The 26,126-nt window shown below is 40.9% G+C and overlaps 1 protein-coding gene across 1 annotated transcript in view; it reads left to right on the top strand.

The window, feature by feature from the left end:
- ghr (growth hormone receptor) overlaps positions 1 to 26,126 on the top strand; it is a 254,640-nt gene that overhangs the window by 220,107 nt on the left and 8,407 nt on the right. Inside the window, exons 5-8 of the mRNA XM_002933047.4 lie at positions 18,974 to 19,103; positions 21,175 to 21,335; positions 22,423 to 22,601; positions 25,178 to 25,325. Of these exons, the coding sequence (XP_002933093.3) occupies positions 18,974 to 19,103; positions 21,175 to 21,335; positions 22,423 to 22,601; positions 25,178 to 25,325 (618 nt within the window). The remainder of the gene's footprint in view (positions 1 to 18,973; positions 19,104 to 21,174; positions 21,336 to 22,422; positions 22,602 to 25,177; positions 25,326 to 26,126) is intronic.

Below are 26,126 nucleotides of genomic sequence, written 5' to 3'. Positions count from 1 at the left end.
AGTCAGGCTAGTGAGTTGGGCAGTCCAGGCCCCAACAACTAGCATAGCGGGGATAGTTTTGATGGTGAAGCCAGGGTTAGGGATATACTGTCTAGCAGTCAGGTTAGTGTTGAGAGGTACTGTTACTAGTGCAGTGTATGGATGGTAGTAGGACACAGAAGTACTGTTACCCCTAGGCTGCTCTGCTGTGTTTGTTAAGCCTGGCAAGTCATTCTGGGTATGGTGAGATGTGCGGTGAGAGTAAGAGAGATGTGTAGCTGTGAGATATATTTGAGTGGGGACAAACTATATCAGTTATCTATGGATATGAAACAGTACTGCAAAAAAGAACAGAGTTTGGTTCATCACAAAGTTCCTCCAGCTTATTCTATGCAATGTGAAAGGCCCAAAACATTGTACCTAAGGAAAGTTCCCCAGTCACAGGGGATCCACTTGCAGTTTTTACTTATTTACCCTTTGTCTCTACCTGCTGGTGAAGTCAAGTCCAGTGTTGCCGTAATTACAATGTATTGTTTGTGTGTGTGTGATCGGCATTCTGCACTTCCAGTTCCACAGGTTACAGGCATTTTCCCTCTGAACTTTGCCTCATATAAATGTTGCCTCATACTTAGAGATGGTGCTGATACATTTGTTCATTTTACATTTGTTGACTCTGCATTTTAGTCAGTTTGATGAATCACATATAGGGAATGGTTTCGTTTTTGAAAAAATTTGAATGATTGAGACTTTTTAATTGATGGTCCATTGCAGGAGATGTTATAAAACAGAAACAGAAAATGTCCAAAACAACTATAACCCTACATGTTAGCTCTATATACATTAATTGAAATTAAGTTCATCCTTAACTGAATCAATATATCAATATTGGGTTGTATGTCCCTGTATGTCTCCGTAACCATGTACAAGCTGAATGTGTTTATCTCCAAGGTCGCTCGTCTGGAATTGTCTTATTATGTTATGTTAGCCTCTTGAGTCTTTTTGTAGCAGACTCTCTGCTGCCATCATAATGGCACAGGAGTATTGTTTTGTGATAAATCAGAAGGATCGTTAGGATATAAGTAGACAAAGCACAGAACTGAATTTTAGGAAACCATAACATTAATCATTAAAACACAAAAAACTGTTTCTCACATGTAGATGATTATGACATTTTTGGTTGAACCCAAAGCTCTGGGTGTTGGAAATATTAGGATATCCTTACTCATCCATACATTTTATTCTGGCATGTATGTATCTATGTCCACTAGATAGGGGGCGCTTTATTTTATATTTTTTTACCATTTCTGAAATAATCGAGGTACTCTTGATATGGAAATAATAGATACTGAAAAGTCATTTGACGTAAATAGGTAAGATTTGGACACGGACTTGGGTTCTGAACAAAGCCAAGAGTCAGAACTGCAGAACAAAGACAGCACAGGGTTTATATAGACTTTGTGACATAGAAGTATGACATAAGAAACATATGAGCATAGGCATTACCAGTTTACCAGTGTACATGCATAGAAATATCTGTCTACAGCACAGAAAACAAGGAGCAGCTCTTTGCCAAATAGGTGGTTCTGTCTTTAAGGCCAGGGTAGAAGTAACTAGAGAACAGAATCCATCCGTGTTAGGGGGCCTACACACACAGAATTTATTCTTTATCACTCTTCACTAACCCACTCTCAGCAGTCTGTCTCTCTATATACAGCTTTGTGTCAGAGTCGATTAATTTAAAAGACAGCTTGAAAAATACAGAATCTGTCACATCCACAGGTTTCAAATTGAATAGATGAGGCTTGGAAGCAGTGGGGCTGTAGAAAGTAGACTTGATCTTTGTTTTTGAAGTGTGTTAAGCTCTATGCACCTCTAGAGGTTGGGTATTGAGCAGAAAGCTTCACAATGAGCATTAGAAGACACGGAAATTGAACTTTGTGTCCAAAATTATTTCTTTCAGAAATATTTCATTTAAAAAGTGGCGTAGGGATATTATCCAGCCTATTAGTAATCACCTCACACTAATTCTGTACAATACTACAACTTGTAGACACATGTGGAATTAAGGTCACACTCTCACATTCAGGGCAGCCATCGGAAGGGAAAGGGGTACGGTTGTGCCGGTGGTATCCTCTTCCGTAAGGGGGCTCAGCCACATTGAGAACATTATGCAGCTTGCAGTTATGTACAAAGTTACAACAAAATTTAAGCAATTTATGTATCTTCCACAAAAACTGTCTGGAAACTTATGTAACTTGTGTATCAAGCTAAAGACAATGCAGAGAAGCTTGACAGGGGCAGGGGAAAGCTCCACTCACTACCAATGAACTTAAGGTAAATTCCACTGCTTCCAAAGAACTGACTCATTAGCTCATTAATCAATCATTTTAACTATTTATATGAACTGCTTATTATAGCGTATAGTCAGCGGTTTATATTGGAAGCTATTTGACTGAATGATATTAGTGTGTCCTATTACTAAAAAAAAATACTGATTTATTAGCACATTAATTGTTTTTGCTATTGATTAGTTATTGGTCCCCAGAGCAAGATCATTAGGCCCCAAAACTTACAGAGTTTATGTAACTTATGCAGAAGCTCATGTAACTCCATATCAAGCGATGACGGGGCAGAAAGGAATCTAAGGTTTAAATATCAGGCAAACTCCACTGACCCTCAGTGAACTGATCGTTAATTAGCACATTAATTATTGGAACTCTTTATATGAACTGCTTATTACAGAGTAACATCAGACGTTTATATTGCACACATGTGGCAAAAATGTTGGTACTGCGCACTTGTGTTAATGGGGGGGCCCTATATAAATAACTTGTACAGGCCCCAAAGTTTCTGAAGTTCTAGATCAGTGGTTTTAAGACTTGTTTGGTTCAAATTTAAGTTCCCTAACAATTGACCAAGGCCCACTTGGCTCATAACAAGGCCACAAACCTATAAAATATGGTATATTTGCCATATAACAATAGTATTAAAATATTTTGGACATCAAAGAAGTTTCCACCTCTAAGATGGGCTTCCATAAGTATCTAAAAAATCAAATCTGCTTTCTATCTAAGGTCTCTTATTGATCTTCACAGTAGTAGAAAAAAGTTAGCGGGGAGCACTCACCGGATGATTCCCATCCTTACAAGGTCCTGTGCTGCTACGTCCACTAACGCCCCCGGTCCAGGTGTGCATCCAACGGAGTCAACAATGTAGTATAGATGGAGCACTGGCAACCTTATTTCTCATTAAAAAATCACTTTATTGGTTTCCATAAAATCATCACAGTCCCATAACACAGCCTGACACGTTTCGTGGCTTAACGCCACTTCCTCAGAAGCTTATTGATCTTCAGACTGGGTCTCTCTGAAGCAAGTCTCTGAGCAGGGTCAGACTGGGGTGTGAGAGGCTCACAGGGGCCCGAATGCCCCCTCAGGGGCCCAAACCACCTGGTCACCTGCCTGCCTGCTCACCCACCGCCACTTACAAAACCTATCCTATAGGAAAATAGATGAAACAGTAATAATGTCTCATTTGGGATTTTTTTCTTAAAAAAGAACTGCACCATTTCTGATATATTTCTTGCCTGCTGTATACCCAGCAATAATGGCACTTTAGATTAACAATGCAGTGCAATTTAACAGAATGCCGAACTGCTTCTTCCAGTGTTTAGCCCTTATGGTTTGACAAAAGCAATTGTACTTTTTTCCCACAAAGAACTAGGAGCTATTGTCGTGAAGCTTTACCCATAATGAACATGTCAGGTCCTCAGAACTTGTTGTGCTTGTTGCACTTAATATAAAATGTGACACACAAATGCAGATAATAGGGTAAATGGAAGTTTTATTATCCTTCTACTAAAGCTTCATCACTTAAATTCCATTTTTAATGCTCAAAAGATACATTTTCCACACTATCCACAAAGCATTGCATTAATGAGTTGATGAGCTTTTTTTTCTCCAATAATGTTTGAGAGAAAAAGAAAAAATGTTTCAGCGGAGATAGCAAATAAGGTTGAATAGAGACATCTGTGCATTAACTCTCTGTTCAAATGATTCTTGCTCGTTCACTGGTTCCAGAACTAGCTGGGGGGCAACCATGAGGTTGGGCTTACATGGCCACTGATTACCAGACAGCACTGATCTATTCGTTTGGCCAGTGACTTTTATTTACAGATCTACCCAGGCCATATCAGTGTATTGAAATGAGGCACATACCTAAGGTGCAGTGCTGGGGGGAACTAGGCATGTACTTCTTCAGTCTGCCTGCCCCTACTTCATGCCCTCGTCCCCCCACAGCCAGCTTACTGTGTGTGTGTCCCCTGGTGCATAGTCATCTCTTGTATGCTCCCCACCGAACCATCCCCCTGCATGTCCACGCTCATTCCCATTCATGTTCCAGGGGGCAGGTTGTTCGGTGGGCGAAGTGGACTCTAGGTGGCGCCCTAGGCAACCCTGCCAGCACTGGCATTGGCCATGAATATGAAGTCCCACTCCCATCTAGATTGTAAGCTCTACAGGGCAGGGACCTCCATCCTCTTGCGTCTTTGACTCTTAACTTATTGCAACTGTATCTTGTATTTATTTGTATTTATTAGTTTACTTTGTATTTATCTATTATTATTTTGAACCCCCTGTTTGTATTAATCTATTCTACTGTACAGCGCTGCGTACATAAGTAGCGCGTTATAAATAAAGATATAAAGAAAATGTGGACAAAGCCCTTTCCCAAGAAGTGTACGACAGGGAATAAGTAACTGGATTTGGATTAATGTGATGTCAGATATCCATTCTCCCAGCCTTGAGCGTGTCTACTCAGCAAGTAATAAAGTGCTGTACAGTCTGCAAATGACTATATAGTGCCCCAAGGACAGTAGGATGGAATATTCACCATTAATGGATGTTGTCATTGATAAACAATGTAACTTTTAGTGTTCTGTTCCTTTGGAGATGTTCATTTTCTATATTAGGCCCTGAGAAACTGTTGACCAAAGGTGTTCTTGGCTGGCTAAGGGCTGGCAAGTATTCCAAAAGTGCAAATGTTCAGTGTGATTTTGGCTGGAACATCTTTTGGCAGCAGTCGACTGACAATGAAGCCAAGCCTGATATTTGTTTTCATTTAGTGATTTAGCAAAATTATCTGTTTTTAACAGCAAAAAGTTTAGTGTCCTTTTCCATTTAATATATACTGTATGGGGTAAGCCTAGGCACACTTGTTTGGGAAAAGGTATTTCTTGCTTTTGTCAGTGCTGGATAAAAGATGTTTTGCACACAGACGGGCCATTGAATTGTGTTTCTCATTGCCTGCTACAAGTCCGACAACAAAGGATTCAGTGTTACGGAGCAGCACTTAGGTGGGCCGATGTTCCAGTGCCGACTCGATCACAGCTATGCCCCGTACAAAAGAGGTCATTCAACGCTATGAATAGGATTCACTTGCAGTGATGAAATAATCTGTATATTTAAGGTACCCAACAGGATAAAAGAGTCTGCTTTTAAGTAATCCCATTTACTGAGTAAGGCAAAAGTACAAGCTTTATTCAGGCATTACATTAAAGAAGTTCAGAAACCTCTTTTTTCCCTTTTCTAAATATACAGTTAATGTTGATTACACACAAGAAACTGAGCAGAGTAATGGATTTCAGCTCCTTGCATTGTGGAATATCTATATATCTGCCCCTTAGGGGTTATCTTCATTAAAGAATTATTGCTAATTATTGTCGGTGACAGCTTGCACAAATTACATTGTTTAATTACTGCCATTAATTTTGGGATAAGGGGAGAGGGTAAGTTATCACTGGAGGAGGAGTTGGCCTAGACGTTACATTATCAGCCTTTGTTGTGGGATTTCTTGCTAGAGACCCTGGTTTGATTCCCTGTGGCAACTCTTTGTGACTCTGGATAAATCACAAACTTTTGGGCAGATTTAAGCTGCTGATTCAAGTCCTTCAGACCAGTGGGCCTACAACCCAATATCTGACTGAAAAATGTCCAGATATCGATCTGCCAGATTTGATTTTCCTGTTGGATCGAGGACTGCATCAGCTTAATGATGCGGCTCTCACTTCGACGGTTCCCATCCCTGTTTTTGTAGTCTGATTGTTTGGCCTGACAGTGGGCATATTGGGGGAAAGATCTGCTCATTTGGCAATGACAAGTGGATATTATAGTCTAAAGCTGCTTTGATTGCTATAAAGGGCTTTTGAGTCCCATGGGAGAAAAGCGCTATATAAATGATTCCCTTTCCTTTTCCTTTTGAACTGAAGCCCTTCAAGATCAAAGGCCCCTTTTTAATTGTATTGGGGCAGTAGGCACTGAGCTTCAAGCATGAGAATCTGGGTACTAGTGGAATTGTGGCTGTTAAAGTTAAGGACAACCATAGCTGAAAATCAACTCACTGATTGTCTGACAAGCGGACAAACCAGGGTTTTATTATGGCGTTTGCTGGATTGGCAGTTAGGGCAGATCTTGGTGGAATTATTGTGTATAATATGGAGATAAGATAAATGGTTTACAAGAGCTCTCTCACATGGAGACATTCCACATCTTATCAAAGGTGTAAGATTTAGCACATACTAGGGCTTATTTACTTTGTGAGGACAAGAAAATGGCACCACCCTTAGAGCCCATGTATAAAACACTGCACAGGGTGCTCTCTACACTGGCTCGGCAGCACTGTTGGCCACCCTATACTGAATTCCAGCCCTATCCTGCACATCTAAAGGGCTCACTTGGGGGTGTTTTTAAGGATACCCCACCTTCTGCTTCCCTTAATAAATAGCTACAAGACACTAGCACAGTATTTTGTTCTTTGCCTCTAGCTTAGTAAATGAGCCCTCTGGAGTCTTAGGAGGACTCTTGTCTGAGGACTGCATGTCAGACATCTCTAGTGCTTTTAAAGAAAAGATCTCAGTACTACAACACATATAGGGGCACATTTATTAAAGTACGAATGAGAAAAAGGTTGGAGCTGCAGAGTGCCATTGAGCCCTATGGGAGACTTTCCTTGGGCCGGGTTGGAGCTGCAGAGTGCCATTGAGCCCTATGGGAGACTTTCCTTGGGCCGGGTTGGAGCTGCAGAGTGCCATTGAGCCCTATGGGAGACTTTCCTTGGGCCGGGTTGGAGCTGCAGAGTGCCATTGAGCCCTATGGGAGACTTTCCTTGGGCCAGGTTGGAGCTGCAGAGTGCCATTGAGCCCTATGGGAGACTTTCCTTGGGCCGGGTTGGAGCTGCAGAGTGCCATTGAGCCCTATGGGAGACTTTCCTTGGGCCAGGTTGGAGCTGCAGAGTGCCATTGAGCCCTATGGGAGACTTTCCTTGGGCCGGGTTAGAGCTGCAGAGTGCCATTGAGCCCTATGGGAGACTTTCCTTGGGCCGGGTTGGAGCTGCAGAGTGCCATTGAGCCCTATGGGAGACTTTCCTTGGGCCGGGTTGGAGCTACAGAGTGCCATTGAGCCCTATGGGAGACTTTCCTTGGGCCGGGTTGGAGCTGCAGAGTGCCATTGAGCCCTATGGGAGACTTTCCTTGGGCCAGGTTGGAGCTGCAGAGTGCCATTGAGCCCTATGGGAGACTTTCCTTGGGCCGGGTTGGAGCTGCAGAGTGCCATTGAGCCCTATGGGAGGCTTCCAAAATCATGCATTGAAGGTTCAAAGTCAGAAAGGTTTTCGCACCGTTTACGATCGTTCAGATATGAAAATTTTGTAACTTTCAGATCGCACCACAATATTTTCGTCCGACCAAGATACACATTTTCTCATAATTAAAGCACATCATAAATTATCGTAGTAGAATGTTTTCCAATCGTACTTTTAACAATCCGAAAATCGCACTTGATGAATCTGCCCCATAATTTCATTGTATCTTTTATCTATATATTTTCCCTTGACACATCCCTATGATGCCTGGGGGCCCAGTGTAACGGCCCTCTGTACCACACTAACAAATGTCTATGTTTGGCTTTCCCACCACCGTCTAAAACAACATGAATTGAATCTAGGCAAAAACAATAAAGCCTGATATATTATTAGTTATACTCAACTGGGGGCTGCTGGATGTTCTTCTGCAACATCTGTAGATCCACTGGTGTCAATCCCACCATAAGCCATCCAGTACGTGGATTAGTTTATTGATGGAACACACACACACTAGGGACACATTGGCTACCTGAGTATAGAAGGCAGTTCCCCAAGATGAAATGCATATTCATTTAACAGTACTGACTGCTGAAGCCTGGCTGGAACTCTGTAAATATTCTCCATTTAACAGAATGATTTCATGAGGTGCCTCGGCTTTGCACTCTTACCAGCATGTCAGGTGCTATTTCCTTGTAATACCTTCCATATGGCGTCTCTCTCTCTAATGCTGAAAGAATGAGTTATGACTGCGGGGAAAGTCTGCTTTAAATTCAGCATTTCCCAGGAGAATCCACACTACATATTTTTTTTTTCACTTCCAAGCTGCCATTAGCATATAAACAATATAATGGGGGTTTAAAGAGTATTCTGTCAGTGGGAAGGACAAGATGGGAAACAAGAATGGGGGTGTTGGAATGTGACGGTATTTATTATATATATTAAAGAAACACTTTGCAGAACATGTTATTTTTGACTGCTTTGGGAAAGAATGTTTGGGTCAAAATCAAGAGTCTGATACAGTTTGGTTCCTTTTTGGTGGGCAACTGTTACATATATATAGGAAAGTAACTATACCAAGCAACCATAGCATCACGAGACTATCAAGGCTAGAATTTGACTTTTCTGGAGAACAAATGCCTGGCCTTCAAATATTTACCAAAACCTCACCCTAGGTGGCCTATGAATAAGTATTCACCCCAAATCTCGTTCCAGTTTAACCTTCAATTAACATTGTTTCCAAGTCTAGTGTCTGAGGCCCCAATTCACTACTTAGGGAACCCATAAAATAACCAATCCAGGTGTTATTGTACCTCTGCCTTATGGTGTCCGCTACCTACTGTGGATAATACGGTTATTGTTCTGCCGCAACTCCAGGGTAACCTTTCCAATATCCATTCATGATAATAAAGTGAGAAGGGATCCAAACTTACGCCTGTGTTGTTACTGATGCATTTGTCGGTGCCATTGGGAAGACTATATAAAACTATGGATGCACCAAACCCAGTTTTTTCAGTTTGGCCGAACCCCTGAATCCATCTCAAGGGATTCGGCCGAATACCGAACCGAATTGGGATTTGGGACAATGGATTTGGCTGAATCTGAACCCTGCTGAAAAAGGCTGAATCCTGGCCGAATACCAAACCGAATCCTGGATTCGGTGCTTCCCAATATAAAACCGTATTAGGAACAAAACAAACAAAATAACTGCAGTTACATTAATCCCTTGACCTTTACATTTCCTATTTTAGTTCCATGAATAAAGCAGATTCCATGGCATTTCAAGTTATTGGTAAGGGATTATAGGCAGCACCCCCCCCCCCCCCCCCCAGTGTGTTTGATTGAGTGAGTGCTGAAGGTGAAGTGCATCTATTCATTGTGTAAGCTCCACGAAGACTAATGCCTCTATTACCCCCGAGTAGCTCATCTTTATTAAATCAACCTTGCCGCAGAAGAGATGGAATTGAAAGGAAGAAAGTCAGTGTTTTTATCTTGAAGCTGAGAGTGCTTCACACTGAGGAGAATAGTAATGAAGGTGTAGCTGTACTGGGAGGCACATGAAAATACTTCATGAATTTTAAAAGAGAAATCTTGATATTAATATATGGCCGGCGTGGGACATTGTGAAACTTGGTTTTGTTCTTTATGCATTTGGACATGATATGACTGAATGCAACTCAAAGCTTCTCAGCGACGTCCTTTCATTCATTCAGAGAACATTGATTGCTTGAAAAATCTTTTGTCCTTCCTCTACCCCATCCTGCCAGTCTAACTGACCAATAAAATGTTGGGTACGACCAAGTGCAACAAAGTACTGTATGTACTAGGGCTTTACTTCAATCTGCCTTCTGTTAACCCGTAAAATATATGCGTGCCCATCTGACCAATAAGATAGCTCCATTCTATCATGTTGAGAACTACTCCATCATATCTATCTATCTATCTATCTATCTATCTATCTATCTATCTATCTGTCTATCTGTCTATCTATCTATCTGTCTGTCTGTCTGTCTGTCTATCTATCTCTCTATCTATCTCTCTATCTATCTCTCTATCTCTCTATCTATCTATCTATCTGTCTGTCTGTCTGTCTGTCTGTCTGTCTGTCTATCTATCTCTCTATCTATCTATCTATCTATCTATCTGTCTGTCTGTCTGTCTGTCTGTCTGTCTGTCTGTCTGTCTATCTAATCTATCTATAAACTGTTTGTCTGTTTGCATTGCTTTATGATTATGTTGCAGCACCCTCTCTATTTGCTGACATTACTCTATATGCCTGGCAGTGATGGAGCCTGTTGCAGTGAGCCGGCTTACTGAGTGGCTGGAATGGCATGTGAACAGCAGTGCTTGTTTTAATTGTTCCATATTGAACTCCCCTGCTGGGATCATTATTAGCTCCGTGCTTTGCTTGTATTGCTCTATTACTGGCTCATTATATTTAAATTTGTACTTTGCAATTATGTTTTTTACTTTTCTTATGTTGTTAAAGGGACATGAGTAATTACTCCCATAAATATTCTGGGAGGCACCGTCAAGTAAGACTAGCCATGCTCGTGCAAAAATCCTCTATTAATAATGGTATACAGGTTTGATGCATCTCGATTGAGTTCAGTTCTCTCTAAAATATTCCCCTTGTAGTCTACTAAAAACTTCTCCCTGCTGGCCTCCCATTTGCTCCCTTGTTCCCTCTCCAACCATTACAAATGCTGCAAATCCCAACACTCTTTCCCTCCAAACAACATCTAAAACCTAAAAGTTTTCTCCTCCCTTGTAACATTCTCAAATGGCAACCTGACCAACTAATTGGTAGGGTTATTCATATTGTATATGCCTGTTTCTTCTTAATAACCCCCTCTTGTTGTGCTCCTTATATCTCCGCACTGTCCATCTCTTATATCTCCTCACTGTCCATCTCTTATATCTCCTCACTGTCCATCTCTTATATCTCCGCACTGTCCATCTCTTATATCTCCTAACTGTCCATCTCTTATATCTCCTAACTGTCCATCTCTTATATCTCCTCACTGTCCATCTCTTATATCTCCTCACTGTCCATCTCTTATATCTCCTCACTGTCCATCTCTTATATCTCCTCACTGTCCATCTCTTATATCTCCGCACTGTCCATCTCTTATATCTCCTAACTGTCCATCTCTTATATCTCCTCACTGTCCATCTCTTATATCTCCTCACTGTCCATCTCTTATATCTCCTCACTGTCCATCTCTTATATCTCCTCACTGTCAACAACATCTCTTATATCTCCTAACTGTCCATCTCTTATATCTCCTCACTGTCAATCTCTTATATCTCCTAACTGTCCATCTCTTATATCTCCTCACTGTCCATCTCTTATATCTCCTAACTGTCCATCTCTTATATCTCCTCACTGTCAATCTCTTATATCTCCTAACTGTCCATCTCTTATATCTCCTCACTGTCCATCTCTTATATCTCCTCACTGTCCATCTCTTATATCTCCTCACTGTCCATCTCTTATATTTCCGCACTGTCTCTCTCTTATATCTCCTAACTGTCCATCTCTTATATCTCCTCACTGTCCATCTCTTATATCTCCTCACTGTCCATCTTTTATATCCCCTCACTGTCCATCTTTTATATCCCCTCACTGTCCATCTCTTATATCTCCTCACTGTCTATCTCTTATATCTCCTCACTGTCCATCTTTTATATCTCCTAACTGTCCATCTTTTATATCCCCTCACTGTCCATCTCTTATATCTCCTCACTGTCCATCTCTTATATCTACTCACTGTCCATCTCTTATATCTCCTCACTGTCCATCTTTTATATCCCCTCACTGTCCATCTTTTATATCCCCTCACTGTCCATCTCTTATATCTCCTCACTGTCCATCTCTTATATCTCCTCACTGTCCATCTCTTATATCTCCTCACTGTCCATCTCTTATATCTCCTCACTGTCCATCTCTTATATCTCCTCACTGTCCATCTCTTATATCTCCTCACTGTCCATCTCGTCTGACACAGTATCGCAAACTTGAGGCCTTCCTCCTAAACATTTTTGTGAGACTCTTGTGTATGATGTTTTGGATCAGATTATAACCCTAGATTATAGGGTTTCGCTGGTAGGGTCCTTTGACCCTCTGGGTGTGTCAGAGCCCATAACAGGTACAAGGAATATGGTTGTTGGGACAGAACCAAAAAATGAGGGGAGCAAGGAAAAAAACAGAAGGGGGAGAGAAGAGTAGAATGGGAAAGAAGGTGAGAGGGACAGAAAAGGGCAATAGAGAGATCAAAAGAAGAAAAGGAAACGGGTACAATGAGGAAAGGAAGAAGATGAAAAAATAAGGTCAACGGTTCCCATGAAATGAAAAGATGGTGTAAAAGAAGAAATATAAAGATAGAGGGAAGAGAAAAGAAGGACACAAGATTGTGAGAAGTTGACTGGTAAAGCATGGAGAGCTAAGGAGAAAGCAGCATAGAGGTAAAGCAGGCCTGGAGCCCTACGTGTGATTACATAAATCCAGGCTGGGGAGGTGATAATATTGGCCGTCCTAAAATGCTACAGCATTGAGCCCCCAGCATTAAAGATGCTGGACAGCACTGATTTAGATGAACTTACCATTAGGAAAGATCTGCCTTGAAGGTGCACTGAGCTGATTTTCTCCGTTCTGACGCTCATTATACCCATGAATAATGCGCATACTTTACATGTTACTAATTATTTACAGATTGCCTAGCAGGGATTGCTTGGAGAAACAAGAGAATTCTGAGTGTAAGACTATGAGATATTGTTACACAGATTTAACTTGCAGTACTATTAACTACTTGCTGCTCAGTTTTTCCCTCTACACAGAGCGGCCATCGTGCTTGGGCTCTGTTCATTTTTAGGCAAAATCACAGTATGGTCCCCTCTGTGCACTGACCTCCTAATTAATTTGCTGTTTTCTTCATCACTGCACCCTAACACCCAGCATGTGCTTATATTCGTATTATTATCCTTATTTATATAGCAACAACATTCTGCAGTGCCGAACAGAGATTATACATCAGTCACTGCCCCAGTGGAGCTTAAGAACTCTATAATAGAGTAATATAGAGTAAGAACTCTATAAAAAAAAAGGAGCCAATTAACCTTTTATATAAAGTGTGCTGGAAGGATAAAGACAAAAACAGGGCCCTTGGCATGGAGGTAGATGTAGATCCATTGTACATGTAAATGATTTCCCAAATACATACAGACCTGTTATTAGGAGGTCCACATATGTTTTCCCTGCAGATAGTGCAAAAAGCAGAGTGGTTTGGGGACAGCTGTAAATCAGAATCTGTTTCCCGCTGGTAAATGATCAGAACCTAAAGAAAGCCCTTGGTGTATGATGTTTTCGCTGTTTCTCCTAGCCTTAGTTGGGCCCCTAGGACTGATGGGGCCGTAGACAGGAGGCTGGAAAGCCTTGTGTTTATCCCAGCCTGACTCAAACAGTTCTCAGCAAAAAATATACCTATCCCCTTTCTATTACAGCTTGTGTTGCACCCATTCTGGTTAAAGCAATTAATGTTGTTTTCATGCCTGTTAGCACATAGCCAAGGATGATTCCAATCTGACATATGGCTAAGCAATTCTGTGCAGTGTTAGCAGTTGTCTATTAGTGGCGGTCTCGTGCTGCAAGAAGGGGCTGCTGTGTTTTTCCATCATATTCAGGGAAGCGAGGGCTTGTGTTAGAAGGTCAATAACTCATTGTATACAGACTCAGTAAACACTGAACTCTCCCTTAAACCAAGGCCCGAGAATTCTTTCTGTTGGAATGCGTCCAGCTAAGAACGTTCTTGGCACTGATTGTTTGGCTTCTCTGATTCCTGCAATCCTCCTGTGCGCTGGGTTCACTGTGTGAATATACTGCTGGGCTGTGCTATTTTTCTGGCAGGAAGAATAGAGATTGGCTTTAGCAAAGGTAAAAATAAACTTTGCTTTTGCTTTTAACTTGTACCCTCCATTGTAAAAGGCAACACGGTGCAGGTGGAACGGTTGGTTAGACAGACAGAGCTGCAAAGTGGACCAGTTGATAGTTATGCCCAAACATGTTAGGAGTATAATAGATTATATTGTGAAAATGCTGTTATTTCTATTTTAGCCACCAGGTGTTAAAGAGCGAAAGTCCCCAGGAGGCTATATAAGGGAGAGAACAGGGTACTGCTTCCTCTTTGGCTGAAATGGAGAATGATGCCAGGGAGCCTGAAGCCTGACACCCCAGTAAGGTACCAAGAAAAGAAGTTAGTTAGGTTAGATAGTTCTGGTTAGATGTGTGGAGCTCACTGCTGGTGGTAGGAGTTAGTGGTAGGGTAGTGAGATGAGCAGCTGAGGCTTCAATGAGGAGAGAGGAAGGGACTGGTGCCCCGGCAGCACCTTGCCTAGATAGGGATCCAGTTGCAAGAGGGACAAGTCTAAGTAGGGCTTAGTGTCTCAAACACAAGGCTGACCCCTGGGCTGAAAGTCTGTGAGGAGGTACAGTGTCCCTGAAAGGAAGGAAGGAATGAGCAGGGAAGTAGGGCAAATTGTTCCTTGGGGAGTTTATGTGCTAATTATTGCTGCAGAAGCTGTGCTAGTGATTGTAAATAAAGTGTTCCTCACTTGTGAACCCCCAGTTTATTCAGTACTAAGGTGTACGACAAATTCCCATGTGTGTGTGACGGTGTTGCCATGTACTATTCGGCCAAGAATCTCAGGAGGACAAGGGACACCACACTACAAGGATATATGCCCATGTTCCCAACTGGGTTTATTTAATAGGTACTGTAAATGTTTTTTAGCGGACTGAAGTTACACTTCAGAAAACATTTTTTTTTAAAAGAAAACCCAAATTGCAAACATTCTGGATAATGGATCCCATACCTGTGCTATAATCTATTGTAGCAGGACAAGGGCGTCAGGGGGACCCAGTGTTTGACCTGACCACTGTCGCTGTTCTGGTATCTGTAGTTCCATTACTCCGACTGGCTACATTTATTTTAGGGGAAGGTCCTTTTTCAGGTTCATGTCATCTCAGCGTGTCTTCTGTTTCTCAGCTTGGTTCTAGCTCATTGCTCTTTTGTACACTTAATTCCTCAGTTATAAACACGGCCGCGCTGTATATTACATTAGCACTGGTGGGATTTAGAAAACAGTTATGCATCTGACAGGCAGATAAAATACTAGAATGACAGAGATATATATGTATATACTGTATATATATATTTTTTTCTTCATAAGACGGCATTCTTCTTAAAAACGCCCCCTACTTAGGGACCGTCTGGTATAAGATTTATTTATTTGAGCAGCCGTATAAAGCTCATCTCTTACTGGATTCCCTCTGCTTTAACTGTGTTACTCTGCTATAAGGCTTTCGCCAGAATGTTGTTGGACTGCAGTTACCACCACCTCCTTATCAATTATCACAGGTTAGTAGCAGGGTGTGGAGACCCGACTGTGTGTAAATGTAATACAGACCTTAGATTGTAAGCTCCACTGGGTCAGGGACCAATGTGAATGATGTATAACCTCTGTCACGCTCTGCAGAATATTTTGGCACTATATAAATAATACAAAAAAATGTCTCTTTGCTCTGATGCAGTTACACAGTTCACATGCCTCAAAGGCATCATGCACAAACAAGCGGAACCATAGAAAATGCAAGTATGAAAAAGGCACCTTTGACCTCATAACTGGTTTACAATGCAGCGTGCAATTCAGACTGAAGAAGTCAGAAGTGAAGAACCATCCCCATTAGGCAGTGCAGATACTGTATATAGCGTTAGAGGTGGGATATAGGCATGACAGCCCTAGAATATTCACTAGTAGGTAGTGCCGTGCTGCCCTTATCACAGCCCGTGTTTACGAGTGGAATTTATGAGCCATGGATTTAGAAAAATAAATTGAAAATTGATTTTGCATTGAACAAAATGGCACACTCCAATTCTCCCTGCATTACATTCTCTGTACTTTATAGCTCTCCAGGCATCAGATGCTGGAAGTGCACCAAGGCTTATAAACTAGAATTACCCTGTAAATCTTCACATGCAAGGAAGTTAATTAAGAATGGCATTCTGTATAGGACATCCAGGCAGCGCACTGTAATACAAGTACCTAGCGCGTGTTTTAATCCATACATGGAGTGCCCTGGGGAGAATAATTCCACACTCTGGATAAATACATAATGCAGATCCTTGCAGCATGGTTTATTGCCCTCGCAATCAGGTCCACTGGTAAGGACTTTAGAATGTGCCTGCTGTGATCTCACACTCACAAGTGTCCGTGTGTTGGAGGGGCCCATAAACAGATCATTAGAAAATGATCTAAACATTTATCATGGCTGAGTACTTGTTATATTGCTATGTAGCACCTGAACTGGCAAAAAAGCATTGCAGATGATTGAAACTATCCCCGTCTGCTTTGCCTTACATAGCGGCACCCATTTGCCTCCCATTCAGAAACTCTGTATGGACAGTACATACGAGGTAGAGTCCTGCGCGGAACCAATTTCTAAAACCTGGACCTGGCCCAGACCCACAACCCACATTCCCCTCTCTATCTATTACACGTTTTCCATTAGCTCTTCCGTGAAGAGTCCATACTTTCTTTTCTACCGTCTGCATATCATGTGTCACCTTCTCTCTAACTTCCTTTTCTGCCTTTTGATCCATTGTTTTTGTCTATCATTTTTTGTAAACCCTCAGCCTATTGTTTATCTATCTGATTGCCTACCTATTTTTATACTTTTTGTTTCCTTCACTATTTGGTTATCTAAATCCCCTTTCTTTCTTTGACCTGAAATTGGCCAGATATCGATCGGCCAGGTTAGAAAATCCAGTCGGGGATATCGGGGGAAGATCCGCTCGCTTGGCGATCTCGCCAAGCGAGCGGATCTTACCGTGTATGGGGACCTTTATTTTATGCTTCCTTATATTCTTCTTCCTTATTTCTTTCCACTTTCCATTTCATTCCTCCTTTCCTTCTCCTTTTACTTCTCCATAACACAAATGCAAGAGTATTGTAGAAATGATACCTATATTGACTAACAATAGGAATACATTGCAAGCTTTCGGAGCTCTAAGGCCCCTTCGTCAGGCAAAATACAAATGAAAACTGGAAGACAACCCTCAGGAACTTGTGTTTTGCCAGGTTTGTGCAACTCAGATTCCTGCCTCATTTGGTTCAGTCCAATAGAAGCCAGATCTCTTACTATTGGTAAGGCGGCATGGCCTCATTGCAGTATAGAGGAGGGACAAAAGGTGAACCCGTGAGCAGGTCCTTCCAAACCTAAATCAGTAAAACATTAGTTATCGTACAGTGTTCTGTAAAGCTGTCATGTATATCCATTTAAGATGACTTTAAAGCCCATGCATTCAACGTTTTGAGACTTGGCTTCCGAAGAACATGTATGGGGAATAATGAAATGTAGAGTATATTTTTCTTTGGATGAGGTCTGCTGTCTAAAAATGCTGGTACTGCTAGATGTTATCTGCTTTATGTCTGACCCTCAGAATCTTAATTGCTGCAAAAACACTGGGAAATAATTGCTTTGTGTAGCTGATGCTATCTTCAGCTGTATATACATGCAAATCTATGGAATAAATTAAGGGTCCCATTTACTAATGTTCATATATTATTTTTTTTTTAAGATAAAAAGTATATTTTTCACCATTCATTATACGTCAAAACCACAAAAAAACACCAAAAAATACACGATCTAAAAGCTGTTGAGGTCATGTAAAATCAATGGGAACTATCCTAGGCAAATTATAACTTTATTTCATTGTTAAACATTGTTGCTAAATTGCTTTCAAGTACAAACAAGATGAAGGCCCATGAACGCAGGGCATATGCCATTCTCACATGAAGGACTCAGAACGACTGACGTAGTCAATTCATTTAAAGTGTGTCATTTTAATATTTAGTGGCTACAACCCACTGACCTTCCCGTTCATATGAATGTTACCTTGGCTTGCACTAAAAGCCGAGTTCTGAGAGATCCAGTCGAGTTGCAATTAATTGTGTAGCAGAGAAAATAATGGCATTTTCTTTTATAGTCTGTATATACGTTACAGTTATTTAGCCTGACTTACAGAGAACACTGATTCCATTCAGACCCAGACAAGCTTAAATGAAGTGCTTGTGGCTGAAGTGTGCGCAATAACTGGACAATTATGCACACAACTTTGAAGGGCTAATTATAGAGCATAATAATGCTTCCAGGCACATGGGTACAACAAACATAATTATGCTGCGAAATATAATGGTGTGATAGAAATGGCAATTATAGTGATCCTACACTTACATCTAATATTGGATACGTTAACCTATCTTGTTTCAACTGTACTGTCACTGTAATAAAATAATTGTTTCAGACTTCCTCTCTTTCTTCCTGTAAGCTGCCATGACAGTCCTTTAGTCCGGCCCACTGTTTGGGTCTCCAACTTCATAGAATATGATTTATTATACAGGCGTACATGATCCCACAGACTCCATGGTTGTTGATCCAGAGATCAACAACCATGGAGTCTGTGGGAAACCATTCCCCCCCCCCCACCTAAGGCTCACAGTGTCATTCAACCCCTTTCTCTCTTTGTTCCATAATAATAAATGTGGGGGTTTGTGAGTTCCTTTACTTTCCGGAGAATTTATGCACCACCCTCTATGAAATGCAGATGGACTTTATGTTCCAGAATCCATCATTTCATAATGGAACATGGTAAGGGAGTGCTTGACTCCATGAGCCTAAGTGGGTTAAGTAATGGTTCCTACAAGTTCTTTTTACAATTCTAAAAGAAAATTAGGATTCACTGGACTTTTATAATTGCCAGCTGCTGCTCAAGAAAAACTCAATTTCTGTTTTCTTTCTTTACAGTTTCCCATGGAAGGCCAAGGATCACCAAGTGCCGATCACCCCAACAGGAGACCATCACTTGCTATTGGACATATGGAGAGTTTCGCAACTTATCGTCCCCAAGCCTGATAAAGCTTCAGTATAAAAAAAAGTACTGTTTGCTTATTACTAATTTTCTCGTTTAAAGCTCTCTTGTAAATTACCTGTGCTTGTAAATAACAGCTCTGTTCTGCTTAATTCCATATAATAGGCAAATAATACAATATGCATTTTGTGGGATTATAAAGGAATCATATTATCATACAGGTATGAAACCTGTTATCTAGAATGCTCGAGACCTGGGGTTTTCCGGATAAGGGATCTTTCCGCAATTTGGATCTCCATAACCTAAGTCTGCTAAAATTCATTAAATATTAAATAAACCCAATAGGGCTGTTTTGCCTCCAATAAGGGGTAATTATATCTTAGTTGGGATCAAGTACAGGTACTGTTTTATTATTACAGAGAAAAAGGAATCATTTAACTATTAAATAAACCCAATAGGACTGTTCTGCCCCAATAAGGGGTAATTATATCTTAGTTGGGATCAAGTACAGGTACTGTTTTATTATTACAGAGAAAAGGGAATCATTTAACCATTAAATAAACCCAATAGGGCTGTTCTGCCCCCAATAAGGGGTAATTATATCTTAGTTGGGATCAAGTACAGGAACTGTTTTATTATTACAGAGAAAAGGGAATCATTTAACCATTAAATAAACCCAATAGGGCTGTTCTGCCCCCAATAAGGGGTAATTATATCTTAGTTGGGATCAAGTACAGGTACTGTTTTATTATTACAGAGAAAAGGGAATCATTTAACCATTAAATAAACCCAATAGGATTGTTCTGCCCCCAATAAGGATTAATTATATCTTAGTTGGGATCAAGTACAGATACTGTTTTATTATTACAGAGAAAAGGGAATCATTTAACCATTAAATAAACCCAATTGGGCTGTTCTGCCCCCAATAAGGGGTAATTATATCTTAGTTGGGATCAAGTACAGGTACTGTTTTATTATTACAGAGAAAAGGGAATCATTTAACCATTAAATAAACCCAATAGGACTGTTCTGCCCCCAATAAGGGGTAATTATATCTTAGTTGGGATCAAGTACAGGTACTGTTTTATTATTACAGAGAAAAGGGAATCATTTAACCATTAAATAAACCCAATAGGACTGTTCTGCCCCCAATAAGGGGTAATTATATCTAAGTTGGGATCAAGTACAGGTACTGTTTTATTATTACAGAGAAAAGGGAATCAATTAACCATGAAATAAACCCAATAGGGCTGTTCTGCCCCAATAAGGGGTAATTATATCTTAGTTGGGATCAACTACAAGGTACTGTTTTATTATTACAGAGAAAAAGGAAATCATTTTTAAAAATAAGAATTATTTGCTTATAATGGAGTCTATGGGGGATGGCCTTTCTGTAATTCGGAACTTTCTGGATAACAGGTTTCTGGAAAAGGGATCCCATACTTGTACAAGAGAATATATTTCAGGATCTTGATGGGTGAAATACTTATACATATCAGTGTTGGTAACTTAACAGCACTAACTAGCCCGTGGGTATTGTGTGAGTCCTACGGCTGTCTTAAAGAAGCATACGGTATTTTGTGCTACAGTATATACTGCAGTTTGCTATCTTAGCGCTTGTTGGTTCAGTTGATTTCCATATTTATGAAGCTGACCAACTGCATACCTTATCTGACCAGCCCTACATCCATTTATACTTGGTTGATCTAAAATTACAATTCAGGTTTTGCCAAGCTAGATACTAAGGGGCTGAGTTTTAGCTGCAACTTGTTATGTGCTTTGCCTTCATATAGGATAAAACCATAATCAGTGCTGAATAAATGTACCTTGTATAAGGGACTGAGCTACATTTCTACGTGTCTGCTAGGCCTGTACCACATGTGTTATTTATCCATTGCTTTGGGTATTTATAATACAATACACTCTTGGAAAGCAAGAATAACTTGGGTTGCAGTTACCTTTATTCTGCCACCTCTACGCTTATCGGAACATCGGATGCCTTTCATGACATAATGCCTTTTAATTGGCTGGAGTGTCAGACTCTCAGCTAGCTCGTTATAAATTACAACCTCATTAAGTCTGGGTGCTCTCCTGTGGAGGTGTCTGTTTCAAGGTTTCATTGTTTTCTTATTGCCAGGATTGAGGCCAACTGGACAGATTGCCCAGATACTGTAACCGGGGGAGAAAACAGCTGCTATTTCAGTAAAACCTATACTTCTATTTGGGTCTCTTATTGCACCAAACTTGTAAGTGAAGATACTGAATTTGATGATTACTGCTTCTCCGTGGACGATATTGGTAAGTGTCATATATTCCCAATAATCCCATTTTATTAGTATATGATTCTCAATAATATCAGTTTAAGAAACCAGAAGTTCTATGACCTATGGTGTCTTACTTTAGTTTAAAAAATGCATAATATCCGCCAAGAGTATGAGTTCAAGAACAAAAATTTGTGTCTAGGGCCCCATATCCTTTCCCCTGATTCATCATAATCCCACCCCTTTCCTGTAAAGTGCAACTGTTTTTGCAACATAATATAAAGGTAATAGTCCCAAACAGAAACTCACCCCAGTAAATTGTGTAATAGCCAGCACTTACATGATTGGTTGATTGCACTCCCCTAGATTTTTATCCTGCAGAATAGTGGTACAGTCAGCACCTACACAGAATAGCGGTACAGTCAGCACCTACACAGAATAGCGGTACAGTCGGCACCTACACAGAATAGCGGTACAGTCAGCACCTACACAGAATAGCGGTACAGTCGGCACCTACACAGAATAGTGGTACAGTCGGCACCTACACAGAATAGTGGTACAGTCGGCACCTACACAGAATAGTGGTACAGTCGGCACCTACACAGAATAGCGGTACAGTCGGCACCTACACAGAATAGCGGTACAGTCGGCACCTACACAGAATAGTGGTACAGTCGGCACCTACACAGAATAGCGGTACAGTCGGCACCTACACAGAATAGTGGTACAGTCGGCACCTACACAGAATTGTGGTACAGTTGGCACCTACACAGAATAGTGGTACAGTTGGCACCTACACAGAATAAGTCGGCACCTACACAGAATAGTGGTACAGTCGGCACCTACACAGAATAGTGGTACAGTCGGCACCTACACAGAATAGTGGTACAGTCGGCACCTACACAGAATAGCGGTACAGTCGGCACCTACACAGAATAGCGGTACAGTCGGCACCTACACAGAATAGCGGTACAGTCGGCACCTACACAGAATAGTGGTACAGTCGGCACCTACACAGAATAGTGGTACAGTCGGCACCTACACAGAATAAGTCGGCACCTACACAGAATAGTGTTTTTGGCCCCCCTCGTTCCATTGCTTCAACTGCTTGTTTTCCTGAACAGTGGAACCTGACCCCCCTGTGGCCCTGAACTGGACTGTGTTAAACATCAGCCTGACCCGTATGCGCGTAGACATCCAGTTAAGTTGGGAACCACCGCCCTCAGCAGATGTTACAAGTGGGTGGATAAGCCTGGAATATGAGGTTCATATGAAGGAAGCCAATGAATCCCAGTGGACAGTAGTAAGACAACTTTTTTTTTTATATTCTCACTAAATATAAAAATGACTAGTATGTCAGGGGTTAATGGAGTTCTCTGAATCCATTTTCTGCAGGGATCTCACTGACACATGTAAGGGTTTATACAATTCCCATTCATGTTTTGTGCTGTTCTTACTGAATTGTCTGGTGTAATGATCTTATTTAATGCAACTCTCTGACTCATTCATTTTCTGCAGTGATCTTACTGGCATGTCTTGGGTTAATTCAGTGCTCATTATCCATCTTCTGCAATGATCTTACTGGCATGTCTTGGGTTAATTCAGTGCTAATTATCTAAAGCAATGGCCTTTATGGCATACTGACGTGTCTTGGGTTAAGGGAATTTATTTTCTGCAGTAATCTTACAGTCATTTTGGGGGTTAATGCAATTCTTAAAATCCATTGTATGCAATAAGTTTACTTGCTTGTCTAGGGGTTCATACAATTTCACATCCATTTTCTGTACTGGTTTTACTGGCATGTCTGGGGTTAATGCAGTTCTTCCAGGAATATTCTTACTGACATGCCAGAGGTTAATGCTGTTCTCTGAATCCATTTCTGCCATGATTGTACTGGTATGTTTACGTTTAATTTAATGCTCATTATATTTTCTGCAGTGATCTTACTGGCATGTCTGGGGTAAATGCTGTTCTCTGAATCCATATTCTGCAGTGAGCTTACTAGCACATCTAGGGGTTCATACAATTTTCATTTATTTCCTATACTAATCTGACTGGCACATCAGGATTTAATGCAGTTTTTCCTGCAGGGACCTTACTGACAAGTATAAGGTCATTGCAATTCTCTGAATACATTTTCTGCCATGATTTTACTGGCATCTCGGGTTAGTTTAAAGGAGACATATAGGATAAACAACAAAAACTCTATAATCTTGTAGGCAATTATGAATAATATATTGTGCTGGATTCACTTTGGTATACAAGTTAATACTATATGTAAAAATGGCCCCTGCCTGCTGAAAAAGGCACCATCTTGGCCGGATCCCGAACCCAATCCCGGATTGGGTGCATCCCTACATTTCAGCATTTCCAGCATGGATCCTAGCAGCAAATTCATAGAGAGGAATTTAGGGGAGTAGGTTCGAAATTCAGGTCTCCTGCAAAGCAGTTGGACTGGGCTGCTTGGGTGCCACTGCCATTACCATGGGTGCCTTGCAATGACTGCCTATAAAAATACTTTCTTTTATCTCGGGAACACTAAGGGGCACATTTACTAAGACACGAATCTGAACCGAATTGGAAAAATTCCGATTTGAAAACGAACATTTTGCGACTTTTTCGTATTTTTTGCGATTTTTTTCGGCGTCTTTACGACTTTTCGGAAATTGTCGCGACTTTTTCGTTACCAATACGATTTGCGCGAAAAAACGCGAGTTTTTCGTAGCCATTCCGAAAGTTGCGCAAAATCTGGCGATTTTTTCGTAGCGTTAAAACTTGCGCGAAAAGTTGCGCCTTTTTCGTAGCGTTAAAACTTAAAAGGTGCGACGTTTCGTGCAAGTTTTAACACTACGAAAAAATTGCAACTTTTTGCGCAAGTTTTAACGCTACGAAAAATCGCCAGATTTTGCGCAACTTTCGGAATGGCTACAAAAAACTCGCGTTTTTTCGCACAAATTGTATTAGTAATGAAAAAGTCGCGACAATTTTCCGAAAAAATCGCAAGATCATTGCGAAAAAAAACGTAATCGGACGCATTCGGCCGGTTCGTGGGTTAGTAAATGTGCCCCTAAGGCTTTCAAAGCATTTCACAAGTAAGTGTGAGTGGGATACTGATGGCTCCCTGGCTGAACTTGTGCTGGAATCCTGTGCATTGCAACTGCAGGGCGGCCATGCTTTCAGTCCTACACATTCAGTGTGCTTGCCTAATGTTCTAGTAGCCCAATGACCCGAAGGGTAGGGAAGCAGGGGCATGACGTAGCAGTAGGACAGACATAGCCACTCCCAGTTTTTTATCTGATGAGTTTTGTTGGGTAGGGGGTTCCGGGCTGGAAGGGCAGCTGGCAGCGCCAGTTGCGCTGCGCAGTTATTGGCTTGTTATGGTGTATGTTATGGTTTATGTTTATTCAAAGTTGGTTGTTTGTTATACAAACATTTGTATGGTGTTCATGAGTTGTTTTCTATCTTATTTGTTCTTATGATATGTTTTAAATTAAAACTCTAATTGTTATTAATAAATGTTCTGCGGCCATTTTATCCCAAGAATTGGTGTCCGTGTGTTTATTGGGGTTGGTAAGTAAAAACAGGCAAAGGGGTTAAGGTTGGGAGAATGGCGGGTCAAGATCCGACGTTGCTCACGTCAAGTTAAATACAGCAATATTTATAACTTAGTTAGTACCAATCAGGGGCCCCCGGGGGCATGCTGAGAGTTGCCATAGTTCAAGGCCATAGAGCCCCCAAAATGTACCCAATAAAAGGCATTCAGCTTAGAATCGCTGCTCAGCGCCTCTGTTTTTTCTCTCTGTTGCTTGATTTCTGAGCCGGTGTCATTGAGATATTGTTCTTTCCAACCGCTAACAGCTCTGGTGTTCTGCTTTTCAGCTGGACAAAGTGCAAACCAAATATTTACCGGTCTACGCTCTGAAAACAGGAAAGGATTATTTCGCTAGGGTTCGTTGCAAACAACTCTCTAATGGAAAATTTGGAGAGTTCAGTGAAATCTTGCATATACCACTAACAATATTGCCAGGTAAGGGGTTTTCTTTTAGTTGCTGGAACTTTATATTGAATGATTATCATAAATGCTTTAATTTATTATGATTATTGGAACTTTATATTGAATGATTATGATGGTTTAATGTTTTCTAATTATCGGGAAGAGGCAGAGGATATAAGGGAATGACAATTGCTATATGGCCAATGGGCAATGACAAGTGATATGTAGCCAATTGTGTTGGTGACTTAATAGGACAAAATACAGTAGCCAATCCACAAGTGCTGGTCCATGAATGACAGCCATAAGCCCCCAAGTAAAGTGAAACTATAACCCCAAATTATGTAGGTCTCTATAAAAATTGGATCATACGATACGTGCCCTTGGCACACAGACAAGCCAAGGGCACAAATACAAGTTAGGTCACACCAGCCTATTAATGTATGTATGTATATCTTTATTTATAAAGTGCTACTTATGTACGCAGTGCTGTACAGTAGAATAGATTAATACAAACAGGGGGTTATTAAGATAATAATAGATAAATACAAAGTATAACAAGAAATACAAATAAATACAAGGTACAGTTGCAATAAGTTAAGACTCAAAGACACAAGAGGTTGGAGGTCTCTGCCCCGTAGAGCTTACAATCTATATGGACAAAGTTAATGGGCAAAGTTAGGTTTGTTTTGCCCCTGTATTTCCCTCTGTACATGCAAAGCAAGGGGATGTTCCCATGTAAATGACAATTTGCAATTGGTTTTTATTTTTTGTGGTTTTTCATTTATTTAGCTTTCTGTTTAGCAGCTCTCCAGTTTGGTATTTCAGCAGCTATCT

The sequence above is a fragment of the Xenopus tropicalis genome, chromosome 1 (assembly GCF_000004195.4).
Source record: "Xenopus tropicalis strain Nigerian chromosome 1, UCB_Xtro_10.0, whole genome shotgun sequence".
In the NCBI taxonomy this organism is placed as follows: Eukaryota; Metazoa; Chordata; class Amphibia; order Anura; family Pipidae; genus Xenopus; species Xenopus tropicalis.
Note: the sequence above shows the minus strand (reverse complement) of the source record. Positions and strands in the feature narration are given on the sequence as shown.